The sequence below is a fragment of the Phyllostomus discolor genome, chromosome 8, assembly GCF_004126475.2.
Source record: "Phyllostomus discolor isolate MPI-MPIP mPhyDis1 chromosome 8, mPhyDis1.pri.v3, whole genome shotgun sequence".
Lineage (NCBI taxonomy): Eukaryota > Metazoa > Chordata > Mammalia > Chiroptera > Phyllostomidae > Phyllostomus > Phyllostomus discolor.
In genome coordinates this window covers 46783682-46805576 of record NC_040910.2, presented here as the reverse complement: position 1 = coordinate 46805576, position 21895 = coordinate 46783682, and the positions used below count along the sequence as shown (strand labels likewise).

The following is a 21895-nucleotide window of genomic DNA, read 5'->3' as shown; positions in this document are numbered from 1 at the left end:
TGTTGGTATAATCCAAAACAGCTCTCAGAGTGGAAGAGAAGAGGACGTTTTAGAGTGTGTTCAAGAAGGGAAGGAGGAGGGCTCACGGGGACAGCAGGTTCAGATAATTCATTGGAGGAGTGTTGCTAAAAAGAGGAGCAAAGGGACAGCAACCGGTAGAGAATGTGGGGCCAAAGGAGGTTTTTTTTTTTGTTTTTGGTCTTTTTTTTTTGTGGTGGTCGTTTTTTTCAAATGGGTGAAATTAAAACCTAGGAATGATTCAGTAGAAGCTAAAATTAACAATGGAGTGTAATCTTCGCAGGGAAATCCCCAAAATTGACAAGGGATGGGGAGCCAGTGTAAACATGGCAGGATTTGCCCTGGCTGGTGTGGCTCAGTGGATTGGGTGCCGGCCTGCGAACCTGCAAACCGAAAGGTTGCCGTTGGATTCCCAGTAAGGCACATTCCTGGGCTGCAGGCCAGGTCCCCAGTTAGGGGAGTGCGAGAGGTAAATGATCTATGTATCTATCTCTTGCACATCATGTTTCTCTCCCTCTTTCTCCCTCCCTTCCTCTATCTTTAAAAATAAGTAAATAATTTTTTTTTTAAAGGTAGGATTTGTCAGAGTAATGCCAGAATTACTCCCCCTTTACTGATGGGGAGATCATGTGGCCGAGGCCAGATGGCTGGAATACAGTGGAACGTGGGCTCTAAGCAGGTACTTCTAGGCTTTGGAACGTCCACTCCCCAGCACTGGGACAGAGAAATCCCGAAAGGTGGGGTGGGACCAACGGCGGAGGTGGACCTACGGGTGAGGGAGCGGAGCCTCTGCCTTTGCGGGGTTACGGTAGGCGAGGAGGCGGGACCTGGTGTTAGAAAGGGGGCGAAACTTGTTTGGGACCTGGCCCCAGATGGTGGACTCCGGCAGCTGGTTCGTGACCTTCCACACGCAGCCAACCTGAAGGGGTATACAACACCAATGGCGGGAAAAGTGGACTCGATTTGGAAGGCCCGGAACAAGGGCCTGCAACGTGAGCCAATGGAAGGCTGCGGAAGGTGGGCCCGAGAGGGTCTTAGCAAATGGCAGACGCCTATGGGCGTGGCCTCCTGTGAGACGGGTGTGCGGCTTGCACTGCGAGTCTACGAAAGAGGAGAAAAGGAGGTACTTGTGTCCTGGAGCCTGACTTTGGCTCTGCGCACGCGCGACTGGCAGGACCACAAGGCGCTGCAGTCCCGGGGAGGAGCAAGGCCCTGCGCCCAGGTCACGTGACGCACAGGGCGCCGGATTCCTCTGGAATCAGCGCATTTTCTTGTAGATGAAGGTTGAAGTACCTGGGGAGTTGGAGAAACAGCCTGGCGCGACCTACCTCGACTCGCGGCCAGGGGTCAGGGTCAGACTTGAGCTCTGGCTCTTGCTGAGGGACCTGGCTGAAGAAGAGGGTAGCACTCGCCAACCAGAGGGCGTGGCCTCATCGTTCTTAGTGACGTAGACCGGTGGCCTCTCCACTGGGACTGAGATTCGGCACCTTGACGTAAAAGAGAGGCGATCCATTGAGTAGTAAGTAAGTGGGGAAATAACTATTTTGAAGCCCTGGTGGTCGCTTCGACCTGTAGTCCCCAAGTTTGGGTGGTGGCGGCGATGTAAGCGTGGGACCTAGCTTTGCGAGGGGTTCCGCTCTGGATCCCGAGGGGTGTGGCCTGACTCTCGGGAGGCTTGGCCTTGAACCCTGAGGGGTGTGGCTCCGGCCTGAGTTTAGCTGTGTAAGGGGCTTGGCTGTGCAGAAACTCCAGGAAAGAGGCGTGGCTTGGAACCCGTGTGGGAGAGCGGGAGTGCTTTCTTCTGGGTAGTTTGTGTCCAGGCCCTGTAACTCCCCTTTCTCCTTTAGGTGTCACCTTATGGAGACCTTCGCGGCCGCCGCCCCTGCGGGGAGCTTCTTCCCCTCCTTCGTACTACTGGTCTGTGGGACGCTAGTAGCTGCTGTGCTGGGCGCCGCGCACCGCCTGGGGCTCTTTAATCGGTTGATGCACAAGGTGCGGGGGCACCGATGGGAGGCGAGCTGGGGGGCAGCCAGAGGAGGACTGACCTCCCCATGTGAGGGACTGCCGGGAGATTCTTTCCAGGGCCTTGCCCCCATTGCCAAGCATATAGGCCCTGGACTTTGCTTTGAAAGAGATAATGGGGAAGTTACAGCTGTCAGGACATTCAGCACCCTCCTTCCCTAGAGGGCACGAGTCCTCTTCACAGAGCAGTGCTTCTTGAAAGTGCTGGGGTCATTGCTGCTGCTACAGAGGCAAGCACCAGAAGATGTGGCTGCGACAGTTGTTCTCTGCTGAGCTCATTGCTTCAGAGGGATTATCTCATATATCCAACAAGTCCCTGAATAGATGCCCATGTTTCTTTCTGCATTTTCCTCAGAGAAAACCGAGGCTCAGAGAGGTTGTGTGGTCGCTCACTTCAGATGACCTCTTTGGGGAAGAGCTGACCCTGCAGACCTGGCTCTGAACTACTTGGCTTCTCTCTCAGAAATTTACCTTTTCCCCAATCTTTCCTCTCCTAGCCTGGAGCAGCAGCCTTGACCCCTTCCCAGTACTTCCTCGTCTAGACAGAAGCAGTGCCACTGGCCTTGAGGACTTGTGAAGCTTTAAGGCAAAGGCCTCTGGTGTTCAGTGCTGTGTGGAAGCTGGGGCTGGGAGGCTGCTCCCACTGCCAGGCACTTGGTGGCTGGCAGCCTGTCAACTGGGCCTGGCCCAGTAAGTGGGAGGGACCCTGGAAGGCTGGAGTCAACAGTCTGGCTCCCAGGCCCTGATACTGGAGGGCAGGCAGTTCCGGAGTCAGAGCTGATGACCTGTGCCTTGTGCTGTTGGCCAGCCTTCCCTGGGTGTTGCAGAGCCACCCTCCCCTCTCTCCCTGATGGCCCTGCCATCCTCAGGGAGACAGTGTAACAGAGCAGGGTGCTTAACAGTGTGGGTTTTATGGGACTTTGACTCTAGCTTGGGCAACTGTTTGTCCCCTTAGTTGTAAGAGGGGATACAGTTGACCCTTGACTAATGTGGGTCCATTTATGTGCTGATTAAAAAAAATACAGTAAATGTATTGTCCTTATGATTTTTTTAATAACATCATTTTTCTCCTAGCTTACTTTATTGTAAGACTATAGGATATATTACATATAACCTACAAAATACGTGTTAGTTAACTGTTTATATTATTGATAAGGCTTCTGGTTAACAGGCTATATGTAATTAAGTTTTGGGGGAGTCAAAAAAAGTTATCTGTGAATTTTTGACTGTGCAGGAGGTCAATACCCCTGCGCCCTGTGTTATTCAAGGGTCAGCTGTAGTGATGTGAGGATCTGGTAAGATGATGTGTTGTCCCCCACCCTCTGACCCTGCTCCTTCCCTCCTTCCTCGCCTCTCTTTCCACCTGCTCTGGCACCCTTGCCCTGGTCCTTGACAGTCCTGTTCTTCCCCTTTGTGGGTTCAGGTGGACAAGGAGAACATCCGGCATGGCGGGGAGAGCGTGGCTGCCGTGCTGAGGGCCCACGGTGTGAGGTTCCTTTTCACACTGGTCGGTGGGCATATTTCCCCAGTGTTGGTGGCCTGTGAGAAGCTGGGCATCCGTGTGGTGGACACACGCCATGAAGTCACAGCCGTGTTTGCTGCTGATGCTGTGGCCCGCTTGACTGGTGAGGGCAGAGCAGAGAGGGCTTGGGGCTGAGATGGGGGAGGGTCTTTCAGGGGCAGAGTTTTTTGGGGGGTGGCCAGGAAGATGGGCGTGGGTGCAGAGAGTGACGGAGTCTGTGTTCCAGGGACGGTGGGTGTGGCGGCAGTGACGGCAGGCCCTGGCCTCACCAACACAGTGACGGCGGTGAAGAATGCCCAGATAGCCCAGTCCCCCGTCCTGCTTCTGGGTGGGGCTGCCAGTACTCTGCTGCAGGTGCTCCACCCTCAGGAGGTGGTGGGGGCTCCAGGGGGGCTCGAAGGGCTCCCTTACATGGTAACTCCCCTAAACCCCTGTCTCCACCAGAACCGGGGCGCTCTCCAGGCCATTGATCAGATGTCCTTGTTCCAGCCACTCTGCAAGTTCTGTGCTTCTGTGCGTAGGGTGCGGGACATCATGCCCACTCTGAGGACTGCAATGGCTGTTGCTCAGTCGGGTACCCCGGGTAGGTGGTGGAGGGCTGGGTAGTGGTAAGGTCCTAGGTCCTGGGGGCTGGGGAGACTGGCAGGCTCAGTGTTCTCCCTGCCCCTGTAGGCCCAGTGTTTGTGGAGCTGCCCATAGATGTGCTGTACCCCTACTTCATGGTCCAGAAGGAGATGGTGCCAGCCAAGCCGCCCAAGGGCCTTATGGGCCGAGTGGTCTCTTGGTGCGTACTCCACTCCCACCGTGCCCTCCCTTCTTCTCCTGCAACCTCCTGCCAGCATTTATCCCTCCTTTGACCCATTCATTGATTTGCCCATCAGTTGAGAGGAACCAGTCCTCGGAAGAGCATTCCAGGTGGAGGGTATAGCGTATACAAATGTCCTGAGGCACAAACAACTTGGCTGGGGAAGCAAGGGCCTGTGTGGTGGCAGCAGGTGTGTGAAGAGAAGGGCAGGCACTGAGTTTAGAGCATGGCCCAATGGGAGTGCCTGCAGTTTTATTTTCAATCTGAGATCCATTGAGGATCATTGCAGGACCTTAATCAGAGGCGTGGGATACCCCGATGGTTTTTATTTGGTCCCTCTGGCTGCTGTTGGTGAATGGACTGTGGTTGGTTAGGTGGAAGTTGGGAAGCCAGGAGAAGGTGTGGTGGTCCTGGGATGAGAGGTGATGCTGGCCTGGGTCTGGGTAGTGGCTGTGGGATGCAGAGATAAGGACGGATCACATATGAGTTCCTGGAGAAAGGACAGTGGGTCCCTGCAGGCCTGTGACGTGGGCACAGCTCACTCCGGGGCTTTGAGTGGCAAGTGGCCAGGATCTAGAAAGAGCAGGGTAGTGGAACTAGCCTGAGACAAGCCTGAAGGTTTTCTTAGAAGAGCTAAGGAGTTTGAGGGGCGCTTCCTCCAGTTCAGCAGATAGGAAGGGGTCACAGTTTGAGTGGAGGTATGTCATAGTGGAGGTGGGCCTGGCTGAAAGAGGAGGAGGTAGAGTCAATTCTTCTCTTTCTACCCCTCCCTTCCACGTCCCTTCCCTTTGCCTATTCTTGCTCCTCATTCTTCCAATCCTTTTTCATATGGTTAGCAAATGCTGTTATATGCTGGGTACCAGGATGGGCATGGGCAACATCAGCGAACAAGACAGACAGGTCCTGACCCTAGGGCATGGGAGGTGTGCCTTGAGGGGCAGCTTAGGGAGTAGTGGTTTTACTCAGTGTCTTTTATAGCAACACTTTGAGTTTAGGTATTTTAGGCATTCGGTAATCCAGCTTGTTAGTGCACATGAGGAGTCAGCCTGAAGCAGCCTTCAGTGATTCGCACAGAGCGACGTGCCATCTCCAGTGAATGAAACGAAAGTCCAGGGATAAGGGTTCAAATTTCAGGACTGTCGCTAACCAGCTGTGTTAAGTTGAGCAAATGATTAAACCTCCCCACCCCCCATTTTTTATTGAGATAAAATTGAGAGACAGCCCTGTATACATTGAAGGTGTACCGCATACTGATTTGACTTTCATGCAACATGATTAAACCTTTCTTGACTTCAGCTTCCTCATGTGCGAAATGGATGAATGTTGCCTGCTTTTCTCTCTCCAGATGAAGGGTCTGTGAAGAATAAAAGGATATTGTTTTCATAGTGCAAATGCTGAAGCATAAAAAAATTAACCATTATACTTGAAATAAGAACAGGGCTTGGTCCAGTGTCATGTCAGCTGTAAGGCAAGGTGTCTCCTATCCTTCCTTCAACATGGTTAGGGAACCAGAAAAAGAGACGGGGGTTTGGGGTCGTAACACATAGGAAGTGGTTGTTTCCTACACCTGGGAGGCAGAGTTCTTGAGTGCTTCTGGTCTGTAGCTGTGACAGCCTCTTTGCTCCCTGGCCTTCCCATCCTTCTCTCTCTTAGGCTTCCCTCCTCAGCCTCTTGCACATCCGGCTCTTCTCTTGCCTTTTTTTAAAATTAATTTTTTAAAAAGTTTTCAATTACAGTTGACATACATTATTATGTTAGTTTCAGGTGTATACCCCAGTGATTAGACATTACATAACTTACTGTGGTCATCTGGTAAGTCTTGCACCCATCTGACACCATACATAATTTTTAGGATAATACTGACTGCATTCCCCGTGCTCTGCTGTGTAGTCCCTGACTGTTCTGTAACAACCAATTTGTACCTCTCAGTTCCTTCACCTTTTTCACCCATTCCTCAGCCCCCCTCCCATCTGGCACTTGTCAAAATGTCCTCTGTATCTATGAGTCTGTTTCTGTCTTGTTTTTTTATTTTGTTTTTTAGATTCAATTGTTGATAATGTGGGTTTTTTTTTTTACCATTTTATTGTTCATTTTTTTTTTTTTCTTCTTAAAGACATCCCTTTAACATTACATATAATACTGGTTTGGTGATGATGAACTCCTTTAGCTTTCTCTCGTCGGGGAGGTTCTTTCTCTGTTCTTCAATTCTAAATGCTGGCTTTAATAGGTCGAGTGATCTTGGTTGTAGGTTCTTGCTTTTCATCACCCTGAATATTTCCTGCAGTCCCTTCTGCCATGCAAGGTTTCTGTTGAGAAATCAGTTGACAGTCTTATGGGAACTGCCTGTTAGGTGCCCAACTGCTTTTCTTTTGCTGCTTTTGGTTATCTCTTTGTTTTTAACCTTTTGTATTCTAATTATGATGTGTCGTGGTGTGAGCCTCTTTGGGTTCATCTTGTTTGGGGCTCTTTGTACTTCCCGGACTTGTATGTCTATTTCCCTCACCAAGTTAGGGAATTTTCCTGTCATTATTTTTTCAAATAGACTTTCAATTTCTTGCTCTCTCTTCTACTTTTGGCATCCCTGATTCGGATGTTGGTACATTTGGAGATATCCCAGAAGCCCCAGGCAGGAGGTGCAGGCCAATGTCAGTTGCCACCTGTGTTCTTCCCCGGGGCCACCTGGCATGAGCTACAGAGCAATATGCAGATGGCTGCTACTTGTGCTGGGCTCAGAGGTGCTCATGTGAGGCCAAGCTTTGAAACAAGGCTGACTGCCACTAGTGCTAGGCCTGGGGCCACTTAGTGAGAAGGGCTCACTAAGTGCTTACAGGGCTTGCTGAGGCCAGATGCTGCTTGTTTGAGAGATTTTAGGAAAATCTGAAGCATGAGCCAAGACAGACCATTTGTATGGAAAAGCCCCTGGAAACATTGGAAAGGCTTGAAAGTTGGGTGAGGCCACACTTCAGGGAATCCCAAGGTGGGGCAAACCGTGTGAGCGAGGTTGATGGAGTCTCAGATATGGCACCAGCCTGCTGGCTCTGTGTGTGGAGGGCTCATCAAAGCAACGATGGCCTCTGCCAGCACTTCTGTGTGGGAGAAAGCTGCCCCTCTAGCTCTTCCCTGATACCAGACAATTTAGTTCCTCCCCATATATCTCTGGTGTCTATTAAGTTGCTGCCCCAGTGCAGGAGCTCAGAGGGAGTGAGTCTGAGTAAGTTGTGTGTGGGCCCTTTAAGAGGTACTTCCTGGGGTTCCAGAAGCCCTTGTCTCCCTCAGCCATAATCCCTGCTGGATTTTACAGCCAGAAGTTATGGAGACTTCTCTTCCTGGCACTGAAACCCTGGGCTGGGACCCCTCTCTCCTCAGGGGGGCTTCTGTAGCTGAGATATCCCTCCCAATTTTTATCTGCCACATGTGGGTGTGGAACCAGCCCGTTTTGTTTCTCTGCCCCTCCTACCAGTTTCAGTGTGGCTGCTTCTTTAATTCCGTGGTGGTAGGGCTTCCATTCAGTCAGATTTCAGGCAGTTCTAAATGATGGCTGTTCTGTAGTTTAGTTGTAATTTTGATGAGGTTGTGTGAGAAAGCAAGTAACCAGGTTTATTTATGTCACCATCGTGATCAGAAGTGCTGTGCCATTTCTTTCCATGTTGGGGTCCCATTGGTTTCTTTTTTGGCCATCTTCTCATTCTCTGCAGTCTTGACTCCTCCAAAGAGAAACAGAAGCTTCTGGTTCTGATTGCTTCCTGCCAACACCCACGTGTCTGTTTTTGGCCAGATTGGATATTCTTGAGGGCAGAGCTGAGCAGGATTTATGTGTATCTCCAGAGCCTGCACAGGGCTCACCAAGAGTTGGGACCCTGTGACCCAGCAAGTAAGGAGACAGAGAAGTGAATGTCGGAAGCCAGAGAAAGAGGAAAGCATACCGATGATGTCAGTAGCTTCCACTGACATCACTGATGCTTGTGCTAAGTGCTTTCTATCCTGAATGAATAGATCACTGAACCTTGGGGAGGAAGGTTCCTTTTTACATTTTACAGAGCAGGATGCTCAGAAAGGTTAAGTCACTCACTGAAAGTCACACAGCTAGGAAGCAGCAGAGCCACCTCCACCTGACCCTACAGCTATGGCCCTGATCCTGGGACTCATGCCTGTCACTTGTTTCTGAGGGTCTGTGTCAGGTTTGAGTGGTCATCAGAAGCTTCTGAGGGAAACAGGCTACAAGAGACTTGGTAACTGGGGATTTTGTGTCCCTGGGCCATTGCTCGACCACCCCTGTGTCCCTCCCACTTCCCTTCTGGCCCCTTTCTTCCTTCAGCTCTCCCATTCAGCTTCAGTTCCTTAAACCCAGTAAGGAATCCTGGTAACCACCCCTTCCTCTCCTTTTTGCAGGTACTTAGAGAATCACCTGGCCAATCTCTTTGCAGGGGCCTGGGAGCCTCAACCTGAGGGGCCCCTGCCTCTGGACATTCCCCAGGCACCTCCCCAGCAGGTAAACTGCCTCTCTTCCCTGGCTGGGGATCCCCACCTAGCAGGATGGCATGTCCTTTAGTCAGTATTGGGGCCTTGATCTTGGGGGCTGATGGTGACTCAGGGTCAGCTCTTTGAGCTCTACCTCTTGCCCCAGGTTCAGCGCTGTGTGGAGATCTTGAGCCGGGCCAAAAGGCCCCTCGTGCTGTTGGGGAGCCAGGCCCTACTGCCCCCGACACCCGCTGACAAGCTTCGGTGAGAAGCCTTAGCCCTTCCTTAACTATCACATTCCTGGTCCCTGGTCCCTTGGTGACCTATGGGGATGGGCAGGCCTTTGGTCACTCTCACCTCTGTTTACCTGGACCTGCAGGGATGCCATGGAGACCCTGGGTGTCCCCTGCTTCCTGGGCGGGATGGCACGGGGGCTGCTGGGCCGAAACCACCCTCTACACGTCCGCCAGAACCGCAGTGCTGCCCTGAAGAAGGCAGACGTTGTTCTCCTGGCAGGTGGGCCTTGGCTTCCTCCCCACCCTTCCCTTTCCCTATGTCCAGGACCCTCCTTACCCTGTAACCCTGCTAGTCTGGTACTTGCCGGTCTCACCCCTTCCCCTTTCAAGGGTTTGGAACAACCCTGAATTTGAAATTCAGGTGAACTCTTGCCAGGTTGTAGTTGCATGATATGACCCGGTTTTGCACAAAGGAGGACACAGATAGTGGGCCCCTATCGAACTTTGCACAGCAGTTACATCTGAATGTGTTATACAGCGTTTATACTTTATACAGTACATACACCTGTGGCATACACATTTTCATATAAAGTGCCTTGAAGACTTTCAGACACATAGTACTTGTATCAGTTAGCTATTGCTGTGTAATAACCATTCCTACACTCAGTGCCTCAAAATGCAATTATTTCTCAAGACCTACCTACAGGTAAGGTGGTAGTTTTTCTGGTTTTGGCGGGGCTCATTCATTCATGTCAGGGAGGCAGGAGGGCAGCTGTGCTGATCCAGGCTGGACTGGCTCAGATACCTGGGGGTTGGCTGGGGCTCTAGCTGGGCTAGCATGGCTTCAGCTAGGATTCTGAGTTCTCATTCTTCCCTACCTCCTCCTCCATGTTCCTCATTACCCAGCAGGTTGGCCTGGGCTGGTTTAATTGGTGGAGGATGAGAAACATGTAGGGCTGAGGGAGCAAGGTTATTTAAGAGAGAGAGTGGAAGCTGCAAGGCTTATTGAAGCCTGGTCTCAGAAATGCATGCAAGCATTTCTGACACATTCTGCTGGCCAGAGCACATCCTGAGGCCAGCCCGAGTTCAAAGGCTGGGGAGGTACAAAGTCACTGCAGGGGGCACTGGTCCAGGGAGAGGTGAAGAACAGGTACCCTTTTGAATACAGTCTGCCTCAGTGGATTAAGTTAGGTAGTGGGCACCCCCAGGACAGTGGCGCTCCATCCACTATTCCCCTATCCCCTGCCCCAGGAATTGTCTGTGACTTCCGCCTATCCTACGGCCGTGTCCTCAGCCACAGCAGCAAGATCATCATTGTCAACCGTAACCGGAGAGAGATGTTGATCAACTCAGACATGTTCTGGAAGCCCCAGGAGGCTGTGCAAGGTGAGCCCCTAGTGCCCCTGCATATGTCCTCCTCCTCCTGGCTTGAGCTGGGTTCTAGGTCTGGACTCTACCCTAGGGGGAACCCAGTCAGCCAGAGATGTATTTTTGGCTCTCAGACTGATGGGTGCTTCTGAATGAACAAATGGTGGGTGTGCACTGGAGGGAAGTCCTGGGAATGTGTGTGTGATCATGTTCCCTGGCTGCAAACCAGCGCATGCTGCCTGCTGCTGTTAGGACAGAGAGCTCACTCCTTGGCCCCTGAGGCCTCTGTCATCCTGTCATATCCCTGCTGCCCCTGTCCAGTCTTCCTCCATGGCCTTTCTGTGCTCTGCTTTGACTTGCCTGTCATTCCAAGGACGTGGACTTCCCTGCAGTGTAGGTGACAGGAACTCTCATCAAGCAGAGAAATGGCACCATTTTATTTGTGTTTGGGAAGGCCCACTGTAGCAGCTGGGTGGGCAGCCAGTAGGAGGGGGCCAGGCGGTGTGAAGGGGTCTTTTAAACAGGGTTGGGTTATTTAAGAAATGACAAGGCCTGGATTGGAGATGGATGGGGAGGAGAAGCTCAACTGCTCTGATCCTCCAGAATATTACTTCTTTTTTTTTTTTTTAAGATTTTTAAAATTTACTTTCAGTGAGAGAGGGGAAGGGAAGGAGGAAGAGGAGAGAAACATCCATTGGTTGCCTCTTGCACACCTCCAACTGGGGACCTGGCCCATAACCCAGGCATGTGCCCTGACTGGGAATCGAACCTGCAACCTTTTGGTTTGCAGGCTGGCACTCAATCCACTGAGCCCTACCATCCAGGGGCAGGATATTATTTCTGAATGGAGATGATGAAAAGTACATCATCACCAGCTTGTGTATTTGTTCACAAGTACTCTCATGCCTGGGTTGTAGAGATGTGCTTGGCAGATGGAGGTGGTTTTAGTGATATCTTTCAGGGGAAGAGTTGCTAGGATTGTATGGTCTGGGGTATGATGGGGAGGCAGATGATGGGGAGGCTGGTGATGAGGTTGGCTTGGGTTGCTAATCTGCTTTGTGCATCTTGTTTCTCCAGCCTTGCCCTCCCTTTCATCCCTGCTGCCTTAACCTGGTTCCAGAGGCTCTGGGGTGCGTTTTGCCCATTTTGCCCAATGAGCATTCCTGGTCCACCTCCATGCCTCCTGCTCCAGTGCTGCTGTTGACTTCCTGCTGTCTTTGAGCCTCTGGTGCTGGAAAGGCAGGAGGAAGCCAGCTCTCTACAGCTGTGCCCTCTTCTTTCTCCAGGAGACGTGGGTTCCTTCATGTTGAAGCTGGTGGAGGGCCTTCAGGGCCAGACATGGGCCTCAGACTGGGCAGAGGAGCTTCAGCAAGCTGACCGACAGAAGGAGCAGTCCATTCGGTGGGGGCTGGTGGAGTGGCCATAGAGGGTGGTGGGTTCCCAGCAGGGTCCGCTGCTGACCCTGCTGACCTGTACTGCTCCAATGCAGGGAGAAGGCGATGATGCCTGTAGCCCAGCACCTGAACCCGGTGCGAGTGCTGCAGTTGGTGGAGGAAACTTTGCCTGACAACTCAATTCTGGTGGTGGATGGCGGGGACTTTGTGGGTACTGCTGCCCACATGGTACAGCCCCGTGGCCCACTGCGCTGGCTCGATCCTGGTAAGGAAGGGCCTACCCCTGGGGAATTTTGTGCCATCCAGGCCCCTTCATACCTACCTTCTCTTCGTTTCCTAGGGGCCTTCGGGACTCTGGGGGTTGGTGCAGGATTTGCACTTGGGGCCAAATTATGCCTGCCAGATGCTGAGGTGAGTCAGGGCACTGGAGGCAGGAGGCTTGCTGCTTTCTGGGCCATGAACTACCCCAACCATTTCTGTCCTACCTCAGGTCTGGTGCCTGTTTGGGGATGGAGCTTTTGGGTACAGCCTCATCGAATTTGACACCTTTGTCAGACACAAGGTAACCGGGCTGCCCCAGGGAAAGGCTGGGGGTTCTGGGAGATGTCATTAGGGCTGGGCTGGGGAGGGAGTTGCTTCTGTCTGGTGGGGGACCTATCTCTCTGTCATCTAGCTGGCCAAGCCTGGGGGCTGAATGTTGTAGCCTGGCCTTATCTTCTCCCTGCAGATCCCAGTGATGGCCTTGATAGGGAATGATGCTGGCTGGACCCAGATTTCCAGGGAGCAGGTGCCGTGTTTGGGCAGCAATGTGGCCTGTGGCTTGGCCTACACTGGTAAGGGGGCTGGCTTGGGGGGGCTATTTCCAGCCTTGCTGGGTGTGTTTCTCCCTTGGGCTGGCTGCATGGTCGGCTGGGTCCCTGCCACCATCTGACTTGACCTCCCCTTTTAGATTATCACAAAGCAGCCATGGGCCTGGGGGCTCAGGGCTTGCTGCTGTCACGGGAGAATGAGGATCAGGTGGTCAAGGTGCTTCGTGATGCCCAGCAGAAGTGCCAAGATGGCCACCCGGTCGTAGTCAACATTCTCATTGGGAGGACGGACTTCCGCGATGGCTCCATTGCTGTGTAGGGCCTTGTTGGGTGCCTTCCCACCCTTGGACTGCCAAGCTGGTCTGGAGTCTCGTCTTTGCCTGTTCTGGGCCTACCCTGTGAGGCCTAGTGACCCTACAACCCTGCCTGAAGACAGGCAGGGGCCGGAGGGGTCAGGGCTGAGCCTCCCTGAAAGCTCTGGAGAACCCTGGGGCTTTTCTTGGTGGGCCCAATTGTGCCCTTTTTCTCTTTTCTTACACACTAAATAAACCATCTGGGCCCAAGTACTCATCCCAGAACCTGTGCATATTGATTTATTGTTCACAAAGATGTGAGGGGGAGAGGGAGGAGACAGGAGGGGACCTTACTCTCCCACTGGAACTCTGGGACCCACTGAGGCACCAGTGCTGGAGATTTCAGGGTGCTTAGCATTATGAGCCGCCCTGCCCCCTCCCCCCATGGTCCCTGAAAGAGCCCCACATGCCTACTGCAAAGATGCCCATCCACACTCATCCTCACACACAGACACATGCACGGAGGCAATAAATATGGTCCGTACCAAAGTGCCCCCAGCCTGACGCTTCAGGTGGGGCCCCTCCAAGAGGGAGGTCTCATAAGTGCTCAATTTCTTTAAGGATTGAGGAAGAATTGGGGAAGTAAGGGGCCAGCTGCTTTGAGGCAATTGTGGGGGTTTTCCCTGGGAAAGAGTGGGGGAACAGCTGTTTTTCTACAAGCCCCAGGCTGTCCCTATCCAGCTGGAGTCTGGTAGGGGCTGTTCTTGACCCTGCCCGAAACAGAGCCTCCTCATAGTCCTTGGACCCTCCAAGGGAGGGAGAGACAGAGTGCAGTGCTCAAAGCTAATACTGATTTGGTTGCCAGCAGCAAAAGAATTGACTGGGAGTGGGGGTCTCTGACCATCCCAGGGTGATGCTCACATTAACTGGTGTTTCCCCAGTAAAGGGGAGGCAAGAGAGGCCAGCCCAGCAAGCGGGAGAAGCCCTTGGTACTTAGAGAAGATAGTCAAAACAGCTCGTCCCAAAATATCCAGTCCCTGGCCTTTGCAACCAGTACCCAAATAATTTAGCACTGGAAACGAGAAATGAGTCTCAACATCTGGCTGGCTGGTCACTAGGCAACTCCCCAGCAATCAGGAGCTATGCCTGACAGACTGGTCTGGTCTGTTTCTGTAGTTCAGGACCTCCTTATCAGAAGCTGGGCCCTTAGCAACAGGGGTCCTGCCCCGCCCGGCTTAGAGGCACACATTGATTTGCTTAGAAAGTTCTCTCTCCAGGTCTAGGATGAGGGCGTCAAAGTCTTTGAGGTTCAGGTGCGGGTTGAAAGGCGCCTCGAAATCATCCTCAAAGTCGGCGGTGCCGGTGGGCTCACCAGCCTCCTCATCCTCTTCTTCACTGTCGCTGCCCGTCACGTGATCGTAGTCCGGCCCAGACAGAAAGTCCCGCCCACAGGGCAAAAAGTCCCTCCCGCAAACGCTCCAGTCTCCAGCGTAGCGGTTGCTTGGGGGGCTCTCGGGACCGCCCCGGCCGCGGGGACGAGTCACTACTTCGGGGGCTGCCAGCGGCAAGTGCAGCGGCGGCTGTGGTTTGGGCCGCAGGTACGGGGCAAAGCCCGGAGCCTCTGGAGACCTGCAGGGATCTGTTAAGGGAGAGAGGGGCTTATGATGAAATTACGCACCGCCACGGGCAGCCAAGCCTGTGATTGGCTACTTAGGTAACCAGGCCCCTGACTGGTTTGTCGAAAGGCAGAAACTCCGACCTATCACAACTTCATTGGCTGAGCTGGTTGCTTTAGGCAACCTGATTGGCATGTTAAGAGGCAGCATAAAGCAAGGATTGGCTGGATCTGAACTGTTTACTCTGATGAAGGGGCGTAGCTTGTTTGAAACCCGAGACTCTGATTGGTTACCAGAGAAAGCATTCCCTCGGCGGCCTGGCTCGGACTGGCGGTGCAGGCCAGGGGTCGGACTCACCTGGCCACGCCTGCAGCAGGTAGTGCAGAACTTCGATGTGACGCTTGAAGTCTACGGTGTTGGTAAGGCCCGGGCCAGAGCTGCGGATACGGGACCTGCCAGGGTCCTGGCGGGCCGGCAGCAGCACGGGCCCGAAGCACACTGCCAGGTTCTGCGCGGTCATTCGGTTGTGGGCGTGGAAGGAGGAGACCAGGCGCAAATGGTCCAGGAGAAGCGTCAGTGTGGCCTGAGAAAAGAGTTGGGAAGACGTGAGGGAGACTTAAGCGTGTCAAAATGGGGAAACTGAGGTTCAAGGTCTCATAGCTGGGAGATGACGGAGCTAAGACTTAACCATTAGGTGTTAGTATTATGATCCCATTTTGCTGGAGGGGAGACCAAAGGTAACAGCTTTGGAATGGCAAAGCTTGGACTTGAACCCACTCCTTTGTATTTTAGGAAGGGTTGGTATTAATCCCATTTTATAGATGAGGGTATTGAGGCACAGAGAAGGTCTGGTCTTGTCCAGGATCCCATAGCCAGGAACCTTCCTTGTGGTATGTTGACAGACCTGTGTTCAGAATCTGTGTTTTGTTTTGTTTTTATCCTCACCTGAGGACATGCTTATTGATTCAGCTGCCTCCTGTAGGTGCCCCAACTGGGGACCGAACCCACGACGTGTGTATGTTCCCTGACAGGGAATTGAACCTGCGACCTTTCACTTATAGGATGATGCTCCAACTAACTGAGCCACAACCACACCGGCCAGTGCTAGAGCCTGTGTTTTTGATATAATCTGGCTGTGCAACTTGGGTAATGCACTCAACTGCTTTGGGTCTCGGTTTCCACATTTATTTAGTGGGGATACTAATAGCATCTACCTTCTGATGCCACAAACTCATGGCTATCACCAGCCCAGACATGGGTGAACTGTTCTATTCAGCCCACTCCCTGTCCCACTCTTACCCGGGGCCCAACTCACCCTCTCCACATCCGGCAGGCAACTGAGGAGCCCACGGGTACCCTCAGTGCTGGGGGGATCCCTGCTCGGGGGCCCTCGGGCCATGGCCTCCAGCACCACTTGATAGAGGGGCTGAGTGATGAGTGGGGTGGGCAACTCCCGAAGATAATCCTTGAGGATGCCTGTGGACACAGGGCCCATTCTGGTCAGGGCAACCCTGACTTCTGAGGCTGGAGGGGTTGGCTGGGGATGGGGATGGGGAAAGAGGAGGACAGGTGCAGGAAGGTGAAAACAAGACCCGACAGAAGAGGTGAGGTCCCAGAGGGGCAACAGGGACTGCCATGAAGTGAGGGTTGAATGAAGAGCAGGCAGGGATGGGGTGCTGGTGGGGAAGAGGCGTGCTGACCAGTGATGACATTGATATCGGGGTACAGGTCCTCGGAGAGGCAGACAGCTGCACTGTCCCGCTCAAAGGCGTCCCGAAGCTCTTTCTTCACAGCTGCCGAGCCGCACAGACGGTAGAGCCCCACTACCTAGGTGTGGGAGCAGAGGGGAATGGCTTCTCACTGGGGCCACAGACTGATCAGGGCCCAGTGGGGAGGGGACTGGAGTTCTGGCTCAGGGTGGCAGTTGGCTACGAGTTCGGGGGCTAGCTGTAGCCTCAATGGCTGCCTTCCTGCTCCTCTGACACTTGTCATAGGGTCCCCACCTGGCTGTCTGGACAACCTGGACCTGTAAACCCTCTGCTTGGATCACTTGTCTTGATACCCACATCCTTTGATTTAGGAACTTCTGACTCCTCCTCAGCTCACTTGTTACCTCCTTTAGGATGCCTTCCCTGACTACCCCAACCAGCAGGTGAAGTCCTACTTTAAGTTCTCCCAGCTTCTTCACTCTTGTCCCAGCCATAATCTTACATTTGTGAGTTATTATTGGAGTCACGTCTTTTCTGCCATGAGACTCTGAGCTCCAGAGGATTGGGACCCCATGTCACTAAGTGGGTGGATGACCCGTAGGTGCCAGGCAAGGTGCTGTGGTCTAGGAGAGCCTCCTGACCTTGTCTAGGCTGGAACTGGAGCCCAGAGTATTTCAGATAGGGTAGGGATGGCGGCAAGGCCTGGCCTCTGTGTCCTGGGGAGTGGATCTGAGGTCTGGGGACTAGCTGGGGTGTGGGGCGAGAGGCTCACCCGCAGCCCTCGGCGCTCGATCTGCCCAACACACTTCTGAATGATGAGGGGCACCTGGCCTGGGGGCTGCTCCCGCTCCACCAGCAGACGCAGGGGCAGCCCAAAGACACGGGGCTCAGCTCTGTTGGGTACTTCCTGCTGCTCGGACAGGGTCAGCTTGGCATATAGCAGCCCCTGGGGCTCCAGGCGCACGGCCAGCTGCTGGGCCTGGCACCCTGAAGACACAAGGGGACTTGAGTGGGGTCTGCCCCCACTGGCTCCTGTGCCCTGGCCTCCTACTTCAAGCCACACCCCCACCCTGAGCTTGGCACCCTGGGCACTCTGGAGGAGGGCTGAATCCCTTACCCTACCGCTTCTCCCCCCGGGCCATGCATCCTACCTCGGAAAACTGTGGGAAGCAGCACAGTGCCCTGGGCACAGGGCCGGTGCCGCCGCACACAGGGATCCCACACCAGCACAATGGCTCGCAGTAGTTGGGCAGCCTCGAGTTCCAGGTGGAAGGTGTGGTCCAACCGCAGGAAGTCTGGCCCTCCGCGCAGCGGCCCGGTGCGGGCCCTGGCCACCCCATCCACCTGCAGCAGGCAGCAGAGGTCTCTCGGGGTGGCCCCAGGTGCCGGCCGCAGACCCCCCAGCCCATACAGATGTAGGCTGAGGCGGCCCCAGAGTGCGGCAGGGGGCGCCCGGGCTGATGGGCCCACCTCATAGGGCTGGAAGGCGGTGGGCGACGGGGGCCCCGCTGGACGCTCTGGTGAGTCACCATCACTGAGGTACCCGGCGCGCAGGCCCCGAGCACCCCCCGCCACTTCTGCCTGCCCGGGGGTGCCTACGCTGCTGTCCAGGTGGTAACGACTGATGACGGAGCCAGCGGGGGCGGCCCTTTCGCGCTCTCGGCCAGCCCGCGTGCTCCGCAGGCTCAGGCGGCGCCGTAGCTCTGGCAGCTTCTTCATTTTCATGGAGAGGCGCCTGGCAGGGCCTGGGGACTTGGTTCGAGAAGCTTTGGCTGGGGAGTTGGCAGGGGCCACATCTGTGGGAACAGCAGACCTCAGGGTTCAGCATGGAATGGGGCTGAGGCCTGTGGTCATCTTGGGGAGCCAGGGTGGAGGGTTGAGATGAGGGGTGGGTGAGGCTTGTGCTCACCTTGTGGGGCCAGGCCCTCTGGCTCAGCCAAGCCTGGCTGTGGTCCTGGGGGCTCAGGTGCCAGGGGTCTGGGGTCCTCCTCAGGGATGGGGTTGTACCAGATCTCTCCTGCAGGCTCCCCGCTGCCAGGTGCCCCAGGCCCCAAAGCAGCCTCCTCTGCTGGCTTGGCCCCGCCCAGCACCCATCTTCGACTGCTGGGCTCCAGGCTCTGCAGGTAGGCTCCCCGAGAGGGACTTCGAGATGCCTCAGGGCTGGGGGGGCCCTCTGCTCCGGCCTGGGGCCCTTCGAGGGCCTGGGGCTCTGGCTCTGGAGGGCTGGGCTCCGGGTGATGGACTGGGTGGCCTGACAGAGAGCGAGGGAGTGAGACCCAGACCCAGCCCACTCCCACAAAAGAGAAGCCCCAGCCCAGGCTCTTCCCCCAGCAGGGGTTGGGATGTTTGTTTGTAATGGGATTGGTTACCAGCTTAGAGTCCACTCCATCTCAGTCCCGCCGTCCCTACCATCCCTCTGCCTCCAGCCTCAGGGGTCCTGTGGTGGGGCTCTGTGTTCCCTGCTCTGATTCTCCACCCTCCTCCGGAACCCTGCCATGGTGCCCTGACCCTGTCCCTTCTCCTTGGGTGGCTTGGGGCAAGTCCCTTCCCATCTCTGACCCTCAGTGTTGTCCTGTGACATGGGGGGATTCGATGCTCTCTCCAGGGGGGCTTCAGGGAGCTGGGCCTGGGGAGCACTTCCTGGACCCCCGTGTTTGGTCAAGCACACAGCGCCCGGTGGATTCCGGCTTGCTTGCTCGGAAGACAGGAGCCGGCACTACAGTGAGCACAAGGATTTCCCTTCCTGCAGCGTGTCCTCCCCCTGTGCCCCCACCACGCCTGTCCTCCACATTCCACCCCGACGGGGGAGCGGGCCACCTCTCAGCCCAGACCAGAACCCCGTGGTCACCACCTTGGCGCCTCCCCTCTCCGACAGCCCAGGCTGTTTCCTGTGTGTGTTTGTGCGTGGGCACCCAGTCCCAGCTCTCTGCTCTGGGGATCTTTGGGAAGGGCCTGAGGGAAGGTCAGATCCAGGAGTCATCTGGCCTCTCTCCTTTAACTCCTTCCTTCCCCGGACTTCCTGCCCTACGAAGCTCTCATTTCTTTAAGGTCTCATCTTGCTCGCAGGCAGACTCCCTTCTCCCTCACCTCTGATTTCCAGCACCCAGGACTCTTTCCCAGGTCTCTATTAGGAGCATAGTCCAAAGAGCTGTTGAAGTCACTTAACTAACCCTGGGCAAATGACCCAGTCGCTCGGTGACTCAGTTTCCCCACCTGTATCAAGGGGACAGTTTCCTGGGGCCGCTTAAGGTGGATGCGACTGCAGTCGTTGGGTAATAGGTGAGAGGGGAATGGGGCTGCCTACTGTGATGAATGCGCCAGGTCTCTGCCTCCTGCAGAAGTGCGCCCATCTTCGCCCGTCTATCCTCGGTCTCCAGGGCTCTGGGTGACCCCTGCTGTGACTGGGCTCCAGTGTCCCAGCTTCCCATCCCCTCCTCCCTCCACTCTCCAGGCTCTCCGTTTTGGCCCCATTTCCTGTCAGGGGCGAGGCCCCCTCCAGGGCCTCCCAAGGAGTCCGCAGCGCTGGCATCCCGGGCTACGCGCAAGTAACGGTCCGCGCCCCTCTCCCCACAGCCCCTTCCTTCCAGGACCCCTTCTCGTCCCAGATCCCCCACTCCAGCCCGCAGAGGGCTCCGAGGGCTCCCTCTGCCCCTCCAGCAGACTCGCCTTGGGCCCCGGGACCCCCTCCAGACCGGGCGGGGCTTGGCACCCTCTCCTTCGGCCCCCTGTCCCGCTCACCGCGCTCCTTCGCGTCCGACTTTTTCCGGGGAAGTTTCTCCCGGCCCCGCAGACGGGAGAAGGTTTTCCGGAGCAGCGGTTCGGCCATGCTGGGGCCCCGGCCGGGCCGAGTGCGCCCTGGGTCCGGCTGCGCCGCCCCCCGCCCGGCCGCCCCGCCCGGCCACCCTGCCCCGCCCGGCCGCCCCGCGCCCAAAGCCAGCAGGAAGCGCATTCCGGGAATGCTTGGCCCAAACTTTTTTTTCCCTTCCCGCGGCCTGAGCGAGCGATGCTGGGAGTTGTAGTCGCTTGGACGGTAGGGTAGGGAAGGGGGGCTCTGGGCTGCCTTCCTGGCTCCAACTCCAGTAGGGATGTATCATGGCGCAGCTCGCGGACCTCGTCTTCCCTCTTTCCCGCTCTTCTTTAATGATCACTGGTTCTCTTGGCTGTACCTCCAAAACAGATCCTGCACGTATCCCTTCTCCTGCCCCCACCCGCTGCTCTAACCTGTTGTAAGCCCTGGCATCACCCCTTCCAAAGGCACCCCTCTTCCTTGGTCTCCTGGATGCCACCCCCGTGCCTTCCTCCTCCCCAATTCCAGTTACTACCGCTATTTAACAAATCACGCCCAAATGCAGTGGCCTTGAACAGCTGTTGCCTGATGCTCACGGATGCCGCGCATCAGGAGCTGGGGCAGGGCAGAGCCGACACTGATCGTCCCTGTCCCTCAGTTGAAAAGTCCCCGAGGTTTAGAGGTGACACAATCGCTAGGGGTTCGAAGCATCTGGAGGCACCGCACTCACAGGCCCGCAACTGCCGCCAGCTGCGGGCGCGGGCACCTATGCGCCTACCCAAGAGGGAGGCGGGCTTCTCACAGAGCCGCCCACTGCTCCAAAAGTGAACAGGGCAGAAGCTGCATTACCTTTCCTGATCCACCCACCCTCAAATATCACACTGTGTCACTTCAGGCACCAGATTCCCGGGGCGGGGGGCATAGACCCACCTCTCTGCAGGAGATGTGTCAAGATGACCTTGTGCAAGAGGATGTGGGACGGGAGATCCTTGTGGTGGTCTTGGGAAATTTAACCCTCCTCACCCCTACATTCCATTCCCTGCTGAGCGCCCAGAGTGGACTTAAAAAGCTGGAGTCAGATTGTGGCACACCCCTGCTGAACAGTCGTCTTGTGACTGCTCACCACACCTGGGATGAAGTCCAGATTCCTGCAAACAAAATCCAGCCCCAGCAAAACTTTTGGTGTCCTTGGCGCTCGCCTCAGCCTCGTCTTTCGGACTCCTTCACATCAAACTGCTCCTGCCCCAGGCCCTTTGCACATGCAGTTTCCCCTGCCTCAGAAGCCTTGGTTCTTCTGAAGCTGCCCCTTCCTCATCCTTGAGTTCCAGTGGCACCTCCTTGGGAGGCCTTTTCTGGCAGCACACCACCATCTAGTTATGATTACCTCTCTGTATTTCTTTGAATACTTGTCACAGCTTGAACTTAATAGTACCAGTAGTAGTTTGTTCTAGTTTATCTTAGTTTATCTGCATCCTGTCGAGACTGAGTCTCCACCTGATGCTTGTCTGTCTTGTCCACACTGACTGTTTAGGTAGGAGGTCAAGTGCCAGGTGATGGAGTCTTGGACAGGCAGGGTGGCCAGGAGGCCTGGACAGAGAAGGTGTGTTTGCTTATATGCCTTAATGTAGATTTTGGTGCTTATCCTCGTTGAGTTCTTGGAGCTTCTTAGACGTGCGGATTACAGCTGTCATTAATGTTGGGAAGTTTCTTGACCATTATTTCTTCAGTTATTCCGTCTGTCCCTTTCTCTTCTCCCTTTCTGGAGTCCCCTTGTGTGTATGTTGGTATGTTTGGTGGTGCCCCACAAGCCTAGGGGGCTCTGTCTCTTTTCCTTGGACGTGTGTGTTTGGGAGGAGTC

At 55.0% G+C, this 21895-nt stretch overlaps 2 protein-coding genes and 1 long non-coding RNA gene across 4 annotated transcripts; 2 read left to right on the top strand and 1 right to left on the bottom strand.

Annotated features, from left to right (window-relative positions):
- The first annotated feature begins 1175 nt into the window (after window positions 1-1175).
- On the top strand, window positions 1176-13207 carry ILVBL (ilvB acetolactate synthase like). Of its 2 annotated transcripts, XM_036032462.1 has the most exons (17): window positions 1320-1370; window positions 1470-1541; window positions 1866-2010; window positions 3464-3665; window positions 3789-3916; window positions 4007-4145; window positions 4235-4346; window positions 8757-8856; window positions 8992-9089; window positions 9205-9341; window positions 10313-10447; window positions 11716-11830; window positions 11919-12088; window positions 12164-12234; window positions 12314-12385; window positions 12551-12656; window positions 12773-13207. In XM_036032462.1, exons 3-17 carry the CDS (start codon window positions 1876-1878, stop codon window positions 12949-12951), a joined length of 1899 nt encoding a protein of 632 aa, XP_035888355.1. In that variant the 5' UTR covers window positions 1320-1370; window positions 1470-1541; window positions 1866-1875; the 3' UTR covers window positions 12952-13207. The 2 variants fall into 2 exon arrangements, with proteins under 2 accessions (XP_028375114.1, XP_035888355.1); XM_028519313.2 differs by having other exon boundaries at window positions 1176-1541.
- A 2-nt stretch (window positions 13208-13209) lies between these two features.
- SYDE1 (synapse defective Rho GTPase homolog 1) lies at window positions 13210-20152 on the bottom strand. Its single transcript, XM_028519309.2, has 8 exons — window positions 19989-20152; window positions 18160-18501; window positions 17402-18046; window positions 17023-17237; window positions 16242-16368; window positions 15857-16017; window positions 14899-15124; window positions 13210-14564 (listed from the first exon to the last, which is right to left on the bottom strand). The coding sequence occupies exons 1-8, from the start codon at window positions 20074-20076 to the stop codon at window positions 14161-14163; spliced, it is 2208 nt and encodes a 735-aa protein (XP_028375110.1). The 5' UTR covers window positions 20077-20152; the 3' UTR covers window positions 13210-14160.
- LOC118502013 lies at window positions 14958-16765 on the top strand. The gene is made up of 3 exons (XR_004904690.1): window positions 14958-15046; window positions 15603-15687; window positions 15749-16765. It is a non-coding gene; the product is annotated as an uncharacterized LOC118502013 (long non-coding RNA).
- Window positions 20153-21895: the final 1743 nt, after the last annotated feature.

What these genes read in the sequence shown, in the direction of transcription:
- ILVBL (XM_028519313.2), top strand. Translation starts at nt 1,876, where the DNA reads ATGGAGACCTTCGCGGCCGCCGCCCCTGCGGGGAGCTTCTTCCCCTCC. An exon ending in TGCTCAGTCGGGTACCCCGG is followed by an intron (nt 4,146 to 4,234) that starts GTAGGTGGTGGA and finishes CTGCCCCTGTAG; the next exon opens with GCCCAGTGTTTGTGGAGCTG. An exon ending in ACACCTTTGTCAGACACAAG is followed by an intron (nt 12,386 to 12,550) that starts GTAACCGGGCTG and finishes TTCTCCCTGCAG; the next exon opens with ATCCCAGTGATGGCCTTGAT.
- SYDE1 (XM_028519309.2), bottom strand. Translation starts at nt 20,076, where the DNA reads ATGGCCGAACCGCTGCTCCGGAAAACCTTCTCCCGTCTGCGGGGCCGG. An exon ending in TCGAGCGCCGAGGGCTGCGG is followed by an intron (nt 16,369 to 17,022) that starts GTGAGCCTCTCG and finishes TCCCACACCTAG; the next exon opens with GTAGTGGGGCTCTACCGTCT. An exon ending in CGATATCAATGTCATCACTG is followed by an intron (nt 16,018 to 16,241) that starts GTCAGCACGCCT and finishes CTGTGTCCACAG; the next exon opens with GCATCCTCAAGGATTATCTT.